The sequence below is a fragment of the Corticium candelabrum genome, unplaced genomic scaffold (genome assembly GCF_963422355.1).
Source record: "Corticium candelabrum unplaced genomic scaffold, ooCorCand1.1 SCAFFOLD_41, whole genome shotgun sequence".
NCBI classification, from domain to species: Eukaryota; Metazoa; Porifera; class Homoscleromorpha; order Homosclerophorida; family Plakinidae; genus Corticium; species Corticium candelabrum.
Window position 1 is genome coordinate 17,139 of NW_026912712.1, and position 10,546 is coordinate 27,684.

Consider the following 10,546-nt stretch of genomic DNA (forward strand, 5'->3'; position numbering starts at 1 on the left):
TGAATGCATAAACACAATGACATACTAGTTATTCATAATCATTTCTTCAAAAAGTGACTGAATATATACCCTAAGGTTGCTGCTACGTTAGAGAGTAATAAGCAAAACTGTGTTCAATATTACAAGCTCTCCACTGTATAATGAAATTATGCTGACTCTGTTACAATATTGTAATGCATCTGTTCCTCTTGGAAGCCCACTCCAGACATGCAGCATTAAAGTCAAAGACTTCTAAACAGGGACCTTCAATAGAGATAAACAGCAGCTGCACCGTGATTTTGTTGCTTAGACGGGTTCCTCAGAGCTGTCTTTATCCTATTCAGTTCAGAAAAGTCCTCTCACAGTCAGCAGTGGAAGCAGAGATTAGCTGGGCAATGGCTGCAAGGTTACAAATGTTTGGAAACACTAAGGAAAGGTTCTCTTTCTTCACAATTGTAGCCATCACGTCTTGTTCTGTATGGCAAAGAATTTGCACTTTCAAGTGGCACAGCTGTTGGAATCTGACTGGAACCATTTTTGCAAAGTGTTCAATCAGCAGTCCTATTCAGTATTGGCTTTCTTCAAGCCGCCTACTTAGTAAGTGTAGTAGAGTAAGGGACTCTGGGACTACCCCTAGTAGTCATTAACATATATCTATATAGACTATGACACTATATAGTACTTGGTAGTCTGGTATTGATTGCGTACACACTGTAAGCGAGCTGCAATAGAACAATAGATAGTCGGTAACGACGCAACAGTGGCGACGAGGATGGCGAGTGCAGCCGCGAATTTGAAACACGGGTTGTTGGGCGAATTCCGAGCAGGAGTAGAAAGCATCGACGAATACAAGGAAAGGTTCGAGCTTTACTGCCTGGCAAACGCAGTACCGATAGGAGACGAGCACGTAGCTCGTAGGAAGGCAATCTTTCTAACGTCTGTGGGTGCATCGACCTACAGTTTGTTGCGGACCTTGGTACGACCTCGCCAACCGCAAGATTTGGAGCTCGATGATATCATTCAGCAACTGAGAAATCACTACGAGCCAAAGAAGATTGTCATAGCCGAGCGATTCCGTTATTACAAGAGACAACAGAAAGAAGGTGAGACTGTTACGGTGTTCTTGTCAGAATTGCGTCGTCTAGCTAAACACTGTGAGTTCGGAGACAAGTTGTCAGTTGCGTTGAGGGACCAATTCGTGTGTGGATTACGAGTAGAAGCCCTACAGCAGAAAATTCTAGCGGAAACTGACTTAACACTCGAGAAAGCGGTACGAATAGCGCAAGCTTTTGAATCGGCAAGACAAGAAACGATAGCTTTGCGAGGAGACACGCGCAGACACGGATCAACAACAGACCACGAGACGGCATTTAGCATGCAAAGTAGTAGCAGTGGGAGGTCAAAGACAACACAGTCTGATGTGAAAGTATGCTACAGATGCAATGGCAAGGGGCACGTTCCTGATAAGTGTCAGATGAAATCAAGACAGTGCTATTTATGTCACAAGAAGGGACATATCGCAAAAGCCTGCCGGAGTAAGAAGCAAGGCGATTTTAAGAACAGGAGCGGAGCAACGGGTACCAAGAATACAAAGTACCAGAAACAAGCCACGTTACAAGTGGAAGAAGAGGAAGTATGTTCACTTTATGGTCTGGGAAGTCAGGATGCAATCAAAGTCAATATGACTGTAGCTGGACGAGAATTAGAGCTGATTGTTGACACGGGTGCAACTATTACCGTGATTCCCAGGGAGACCTATGAGAAACAACTATCTCATGTCAAACTCCAGAGCAGCAACGTGAAATTACAGTCATATTGTGGACAGACATTGTCTGTACGCGGAGAAGCGGGAGTACCGGTACGCTACGGAGATCAAGAAATACGAGGTAGAGTAGTTGTCGTCAATGCTGCAAATAAGCCAGCAGTGCTTGGCAGGAATTGGTTGTCACAACTCAAGTTGGACTGGGCATCTTTATTTAGCTTGAATGTCCTGGATCCCGTACACGAGTTTCCTGAGTTATTCAAGGAAGGAATGGGAAAGCTGCAAGGAGTTCAAGCGAAAATTACTTTGAGTGCCAATGCAAGGCCAGTCTTTCATAAGGCAAGACCAGTACCATTTGCGTTACAAGCTAAAGTGGATACTGAAATCGATCGCTTAGTCAGAGAAGGAGTACTGACACCTGTAGATCAGAGCGAGTGGGCTTCACCGATAGTAGTGGTGAGGAAATCTGACGGCAGTATCAGATTGTGTGGTGACTACAAAGTAACCATCAATGAATATTTGGGAAATATTGAGTATCCCACACCAAATGCTCAGGATTTATTTGCTACTTTAGCGGGTGGTCGACGATTTACCAGGCTTGATCTAAAGCAAGCTTACCAACAAATGGAAGTGGATACCGGGAGCCAAGAGTATTTAACCATAAATACTAGGAAGGGTTTGTTTACTTATACCAGAATGCCTTTTGGTATACGAACAGCACCGAGTATTTTCCAGAAAACGATGGATATGATATTGTCTGGAATACCAGGAGTTTGTTGTTTTTTTTGATGACATACTGATTGTCGGTTCAACTGATGCTGAGCATGATGCAAGAGTGAGGCAAGTATTACAACGCCTAAAGCAAAGAGGAGTCCGGCTAAAGAAGGACAAATGTGAATTTGGTCAATCTGAGGTGACATACTTAGGTCACAGGGTAGATCACGAAGGTCTGAAGCCTATGGAAGACAAGGTCAAGGCTATCAGAGAAGCACCTGAGCCAAGAAATGTGACTGAGTTGAAGGCATTTCTGGGGCTGTTGAACTATTACAGCCATTTCTTACCAAATTTGTCGAATACTCTACAAGCATTGTATGAGTTACTTCAAAAAGGAAAACAGTGGAGATGGACAAGGAAACACAGGGCCGCATTCACTGCAGCAAAGACCAAGTTATTACAGTCTGGTTTTCTTACGCACTATGATTTGTCTCGACCAGTCAAGCTCAAATGTGACGCATCCCCATATGGAATAGGAGCCTGTTTGAGTCACGAGTTTTGAGGATGGATCAGAGAGACCAGTGGCATTTGCTTCACGGACACTGTCATCAGCAGAAAAGGGCTACGCCCAAATAGAGCGTGAAGCACTGGCAATAATTTTTGGCGTTCGTCATTTCCACAAGTTTCTCATTGGTCGAAGATTTACACTAGTGACAGATCACAAACCTTTGGTCAAAATTCTGGGACCTAAACAGGGCATCCCAGCGTTAGCAGCAGCAAGGCTGCAGAGGTGGGCACTAATTTTAAGTGCATATGAGTACAACCTGGAGTATATGGCTGGAGAGGAGAATAAGGAAGCAGATATGCTGTCCCGACTGCCAATGGAAGTGAATGTCATAGACCCTAACCAGGAATTGTACCATGTGGATTGCTGTGAAAATCTACCTGTAACAGCAGAAGGAGCACAAGAGACTAAAGCAGATCCAATTTTGAGACGGGCATACCAGTATACATTGTCTGGATGGAACTGGAAAAGTCACATGGATCCAAGGTTACAACCCTACTCACGACGGTCAGATGAACTTAGCGTTGAAGAGAACTGTTTACTTTGGGGAACACGTGTGATAATACCGCAAAAATTACAGTCAAGAGTTCTAGCAGATCTTCATGAAAATCACCTGGGTTCAAATCGAATGAAAGCATTAGCTAGATCATATATCTGGTGGCCGAGTTTGGACATGACGTTGGAAGAATTGTGCAAGAAATGTGAAATTTGCCAAAGTCAGAGGAATAAACCGCCTGCTGGTATTCCTCATCCATGGATGTATCCCACAGCACCTTGGGAGAGAGTTCACGCGGATTTCGCAGAGTTTGAAGGTCAACATTATCTTATTATGATTGACGCTTTTTCGAAATGGTTGGAAGTGCATGAAATGGGCACTAGTACAACGGCTAGTAGGACAATAGAGGTGATGAGGCGAGTTTTTAGTTTTCATGGCATTCCAGGACGATTGGTGACAGATAATGGTCCACAATTCAGGTCAGTAGAATTTCAGGAGTTCATGAAAGGAAATGGTGTCAAACACCAACTCACCCCTCCGTATCACCCATCGAGCAATGGACAAGCAGAACGAGCAGTTCAAATCTTCAAGAGATCTATGGAGGCACGACCTAGAGGACGCACTATTCGACATCAAATATCTATATTACTGCTGCAGTATAGTTCGACTCCAAATACCTCAACAGGAAAAACGCCATCCGAATTGCTAATGAAGAGAGTCTTACGAACAAGACTAAGTCTTGTTAAACCTACAGTTGGAGGAGAGATTCGAGACAGACAGGAGAGCCAAACAGAAGCTGCATCCAGACATCGTGAGATGTTACCTGGAGAATCAGTGGCAGTATGGAACCCAAGACAAGATAGTCGGGGACGGTGGCTCTCTGGAACAGTAGTCCAGAAACTGGGACCGAGCAACTACCTTGTAAATGTGAATGGTCAGGCTAAGTATGTTCATGTAGACCATATATTACATCGTGATATCAGAAGTTTTCCACATGATGTACATCAGGAGCAAACTTCCAATACTCATGATAGTACAGCGACTATGATTCCACCACAAGCTGGAAATTATTCCGAAGTGAATGCTGAGAAGACAATCTCATCAACGGACTCTACCGGGGAAGACTCAGTACCAACTACTCCTAGCCACCCGGAATTAACAGAGACATAGTCGGAACAGACTGATAACATGCCAACAAAGAAACCAATTGAGAAGTCAACAGAGAGAGAAAATCGACGATATCCCACAAGGAACAATAGAAGACCCCCCAGGAGATATCGAGAGATTTAGTGGAAGGAAGTGTAGTAGAGTAAGGGACTCTGGGACTACCCCTAGTAGTCATTAACATATATCTATATAGACTATGACACTATATAGTACTTGGTAGTCTGGTATTGATTGCGTACACACTGTAAGCGAGCTGCAATAGAACAATATATAGTCGGTAACGACGCAACAGTAAGCAGGTTCTAAACATGCAAATTACATCATTAAGATTACGTTTCCTTCACATGCACTTGCTATCCCATATCTGGAGCATATCTAGACAATCTCAAATCAGTGATCTCTGAGAATCAAGTACAAATTCAAGCGTAGCGCACCACTACGCTCAAACGCCCCGGGGGAAAATCCTGCTTCAACCAAGCCATTATACTCACTACCTGAGGAATACCTTAGCAGTATGGCTGCTTTCTGATCAAATTAAAATTTCAAATATCTTAGGTAAGTCCATATTAGCTGATGAAAGCTTGCGGTCTCAGCAAATCCAAAGCCACCATCTCAAGCACCCGAACGCCAGAAGCTTTGCTTAAGTCTGAGTAAAACTTTCAAGACCAAAGTCTCAGGAGAAAATGTAACTCTTCAGAAGCTTCACCATGCAAAGCCACTACTGATTGGCCCTCCTGCTATATGCCTGACAAAGCAAACAAAGTTGGTAGAAAAAATTGACACTCGCTGAGGTCGTTTCAGCTGGCAAGAGGAATCCTTTCTTTTCTAAAGTAACCTGGTGCACTTCTAATGAGAGTCATTCACAGAGTACAGAAGCTGACAATGTCAGTGAAACCTCCATGCCTGTAGTAGAACAACAGTCAGTTTATGTGAAGAGATGCACTTTAAGCACAGACACACTTCAACAATTTCAAACTACTAGTGAAGCCAATCTAGAGCACCCACTTGATGCCAAACAAGAATGCAAATCTGATTCAGGTCTCCATACCAGTATTATACCCTTGCTCCCTCAGCGGTACAACTATTTTGTTGACTCATGTTGTCAGCATGAATTGGAAACGTTCCTAGGAGCTGAAACAAGCAACTTTACTCTAGAAGCATGGACAAGTGCCAATTGTGAAACTGTAGCTGTCCAGTGGATTACACATTTTGAAGAGGTTTCAAACACCACCTATCGAATCACTACAGGTTTCAAAGCAAAAGGATGGCGGCTCCTTTTTAAAACTGTTCATCATTGTCACCATTACAGGAAACGGAAAACTCTGTCACAAATGTCCACAGAAAGGAAGTGCAAACTAAAGAAAACCACCATACATTGTTCCACACAAGACAAAAAGTCAATGTGTCCTAGTACTTCAATAGTTAGGGTATACCCACCTGAGGCATCTAGAATCTCAGACTACCCTGAATATCTTGCCATAACAATCACATACCACCCAATCCACAGTGGTCATGCGCTCAGCTTTAGACCAGTCACAGAAGCTGTGAAAAAAAAATTAGTCTCTTTGAGTCTGGCAGCTCTGCTGACTCTGCAAAACATGAATACTTGACCCAGCTCCAACTGAAAAGTGATCTACGAGTAATTGACAGCACTCTTGCAGACAGAGCCATAACCCCAAATGTACGAGACATTCAACGCCTCTTTAGAAAATGGCGATCAGACAACATTGGATCACAAAATGGAAAGGCTATGTTTGAGCAACTGCTCGAGGAAGTACAACGATACAACAAGGAACATGAAAAAGAGGGTGGGCGAGTATTTCTTCAACCTTATGAAGCAGCAGCTGCAATGAACATGGATGTACCTAAACCAAAAACCAGAAAGACTGATGCCATGCCCTTCCTTTTAGCTCTGGTCACTCCTCTCATGGCCAGAGTCCATGAAATGGTCACACAAAGTGCAAAGCTAGTCTTTTGTGACTCAACAGCCAGTCTTGATAACTTGAACACAGCTGTGTTCATACTTAGCTGCGGCGCATCAGTAGGAGCTCTACCACTTACTGCAGTTATGACATTCAGTGAAGTTGCTGTTACCTTGTCAGCAGGGTTTACAGCACTGTGCCACATACTGCCCAAGTGTGCATTTTTGGAAGAGGCCCAAATCTTGGACCACTAACATTATTGACAGATGACTGTGCAAGCGAACGGATTGCTCTAAAGAGCACATGGCCTCAAGCGGAATTACACTTATGTGTCTTTCATTTTTTACAAAGTATATGAAGATGGCTTTGGAGCTCAAATTCTGATATCTGTGGTACAGACAGAATTACCTGTATGGCACTAACAAAACAACTTGTTTATGCCCCAAGTGAGCAAGCATTGACTGAAATCAAACGTGAAGTAGACAAAAGCCCTTTTCAGACATTCAAAAAGAGACTAGGTGATTACTGCCAACAGATGCAAGAATGGGCTGTGTGTTTCCAAAAGAACTTTCCCACATGAGGCAACTATACTAACCATTATTCAGAGGCTAGCATACGCATCATAAAACACATCCTTTTCCAAAGGAATAAAGCTTGGAATGTGGTACAAATGTTCAATCTTCTCACACAGACTCGCGAACTGTATTACCAGCAACGTTTAATATCTGTTGCCGCAAACAGATTAGATCATTTTGTCTCTACAAGATTTACTGTGACAGGAGTAAAAGCGTACACCATTCCATCTGACGACATTGTCGCAACAGATGACCCAGACGTTTACACTGTTGTGAGTCAGTCAGATAAGAATACAATGTGGTAGTAGACTTACAACTGGGTAAGTGCACCTGTCCCATCGGAATGCAAAGTCAACCTTGCAAACACCAATTTGCAGCAGCAATGAAATATTGCAAAAGCAGTGTTAACACTGTCCCAACGTATTCACCTCAAGGCCGTCAGCTTTTTGCAGCAGTGGCATTAGGACAACACTGCCAACTCATTTCCTTTTACAGTAGTGTCCACCAAAAAACAGAAGAAGAACATCTAAAGTCTCTTTCCATCAGTATGAATTGGTCTGACAAAGATATCAAACGTTCCTTTGAAAAAATTGCTCCTTGTTCCTGTGAAACAACTGAAGTGGCAACTGCAGCTGACGACAACATTGATTTTAGCAATACATTTCAAAGAGATCAAGAACAACCAATTAACAGAGGAAGCTATGGAAAGTCAAGGGACGTCATTGAAAGAGTACTACAGGTCACTAAAGATATCAAGGACGGACTGCATGAAAGTCATGTCACAGACAACTTCATAGCTGCAGTAGAAAGGTTTTGTTCCAATTATTGAAAACTACAAGGCAAAGGAATCCACTCACCTGGTACACAGTAGTGACTGCTTTCTGCTCTACACATGTTTGGTAAAGAGGTGGGAGTCAGAAGACAAAAGAAAAAGATTCGAGTGCAACCTACTGCTGTAGCTAGATGACACTTCAAGTCCTTTCTACCCATCCAGCATCAGCAGGATGTCCAAGTTTGTTCATGAAAGCCAAAACTACAACCAACATATTCAACAGAAACATTATCCCCAAACAAATCCACCAGAGAGCAAGGAGAAACCACAATCTGACAATAAGTTTGAAAACAAATACCCATAATGCCATCTAAACTGTACAAGGATACAAGATTTTTGAGTTGAGGAAACTGTTTATGTTAATATTCCTTGATATAAAGAGACAAACAGACTGTAATTACAGTGTTCAGAATGAGTGTTCAGAACAAGTCATTCCAGTTTTATGTCCAGCAAACTGTGCACCCACTAGAGAAATAGGCATCTTCATTGTGTGTGTTTTAATTTTGTTGCTAAAATGGATCATGGATTGATTCTATGTACTTTAGGCTAATGAAAAACTGTGTTCTGTGGCAACAGACTGTCCAGATCAACAAATCCTGTAATCCTGCCTGTTTGCCATACATTTCTTATACAAACAAATTAATTGCAGTAACAGCAGAGTACATGATTAATAAACGGGTTCTTCTGCAATAGTTACTAGTATATACAGTAGTGGACAAAAGTATTTGCCGGGTAGTTTTTGTTGTTGATTTTTCATCATATTCTGGACTACAGAAAGGAAATAAGTGCTGATGTGAGCATAAACTGATAAGTTAGTTTGTTTTAAAAGGTTGTAATATTGTTTGCATTGCATATGCTTTGATAACTTGTAATGTAAACTTAATTAATCTGTTTTAACTAGGTTGTAACAATAATCTTAATTAAATTGCAACAACCAACTGATTTAGACTCAATTCTGTACCAATTAGTCTTGATTTTCCCATTGCATGACAAACAAACATTGACCAAGAAGTCGCTTTATTAATATTTTGTGCTTCCACCCAAACACAAAAATCCTGAAAACCCTTGAAATTTCTTGCCTGGCAAATACTTTGTCCACTACTGTATATACACACATATAAATTATAAATTACTATTTATTAAATAACATTTAAGGTTCAAAAATACTACCATAAATACATAAATTGTGCTTTAATGTTACTAAATACTGTATTCTAATAAATTAATAATTAGTTAATTAACTCACATCAATTAAATGTACAAACCTCTGCCGTCTTGTGTGATAGTTGCATCACAAAAAGCTTTTCTGGAGTCAATTGTTTCTCGAGAAAGTCGATTTCTGCAAAGAAAACGGTTTGTAGCAACCAACATTCCCCATATTGGGGCTCTCCTTTCACTAGCCACTGTTGCTTACTCAGTGTGGTAACTGATCGCAGAGAAAGCGCAATTCCCGCGATCTGTCAGCATAACACCTCACATTCCGAACTACTAGCCATTTGTGCACGTGAGAATGGTCTACTGTGCACGTGCAAGTTAAACTTATCCGGGCTATATATCCGGGATGTGTGTGTATGTGGACTCTTTGGAACAAACTGGTAAGCTATCGGACACAGTGAACAGCAAACTGCCGAAGTGCACGGAAAAAGCTGCAGAACTACTAGATCTAGTGTAGAGCAGCTGCTAGACATTGCCTCTGCGAAGTCCGGGACCACCCATTGACGTCTAGGAATGGCAGCAGGTACTGTTACGTGAAAAACGCTAGTGCTACTATTGCTTAGAAAGTCTGATCGACCAAATAGGTGCAGAATCGACGGAGGACTTACAGCAAATGAGAGAGTCAGACCGGACGACCAGCTTGTTTGCTGAGACCAGACAGAGCCCTGATGTAACGTTTCTAACGCAAGGAGGAAATGTTCAACAAGGTTCAGGCAACATTATGCACGTACACCATCATTATGAACATGAACGTTGCCATGACACGGAAAACGAGCCTACGAGCGGACAGGTTGCAACGGTTTCTCCTGTCGTCGCAGTATCTGACAAGCAACGGACCGGTAAGACGATAAAACACTTTTTCATACAACAGAAAAATAGGTCACACTAGAAATCACCGCCACAGGGTTGTAAATCAGGCGTAAGTGCATGCATTCTGCTAACGAGTTGTTAGTCCCGCGTGGCCAGACCTTTGGCGTATAGATTATGCGTGCTAAACCAGCCGTCGTATTAATAGCACACGAACAAGAAATTTGATTTGCAGGCTTGTTAATTAGAACCTACTAAACAATTTAACTAACGTTCTACAGTGTACGTACTGTACCTTCTTTTTTACTGTTTATTACTTAATAAGTAGCATGTTCTTCGCCCAGTAAAATTAATTCATTAATTAAGGTAATTACCACAAATTCAGTTATTGGGTGGAGAAAACACCAGAGAGATGCGCTGAAAGAGAAGCACACACACACACAACAACAACAACAACAACAACAACAACAACAAATGTCAAGCCCTTCACGTCATTCGTGAATGACGTCAAC

The 10,546-nt window shown here is 42.0% G+C and overlaps 2 protein-coding genes across 2 annotated transcripts; both read left to right on the plus strand.

The window, feature by feature from the left end:
* The first annotated feature begins 751 nt into the window (after positions 1–751).
* LOC134197982 (uncharacterized protein K02A2.6-like) lies at positions 752–3,017 on the plus strand. The gene is made up of 2 exons (XM_062667330.1): positions 752–2,496; positions 2,576–3,017. The coding sequence occupies exons 1-2, from the start codon at positions 752–754 to the stop codon at positions 3,015–3,017; spliced, it is 2,187 nt and encodes a 728-aa protein (XP_062523314.1).
* Positions 3,018–3,191: 174 nt separating this feature from the next.
* On the plus strand, positions 3,192–4,686 carry LOC134197983 (uncharacterized protein K02A2.6-like). The gene has a single exon (XM_062667332.1). It carries the CDS (start codon positions 3,289–3,291, stop codon positions 4,684–4,686), a length of 1,398 nt encoding a protein of 465 aa, XP_062523316.1. The 5' UTR covers positions 3,192–3,288.
* The last annotated feature ends 5,860 nt before the right edge of the window (positions 4,687–10,546 follow it).

Coding starts and splice junctions, on each gene's coding strand:
- LOC134197982 (XM_062667330.1), top strand. CDS start 752: ATGGCGAGTGCAGCCGCGAATTTGAAACACGGGTTGTTGGGCGAATTC. Junction 2,497..2,575: donor AAAACGATGGATATGATATT/GTCTGGAATACC, acceptor GCATGATGCAAG/AGTGAGGCAAGTATTACAAC.
- LOC134197983 (XM_062667332.1), top strand. CDS start 3,289: ATGGCTGGAGAGGAGAATAAGGAAGCAGATATGCTGTCCCGACTGCCA.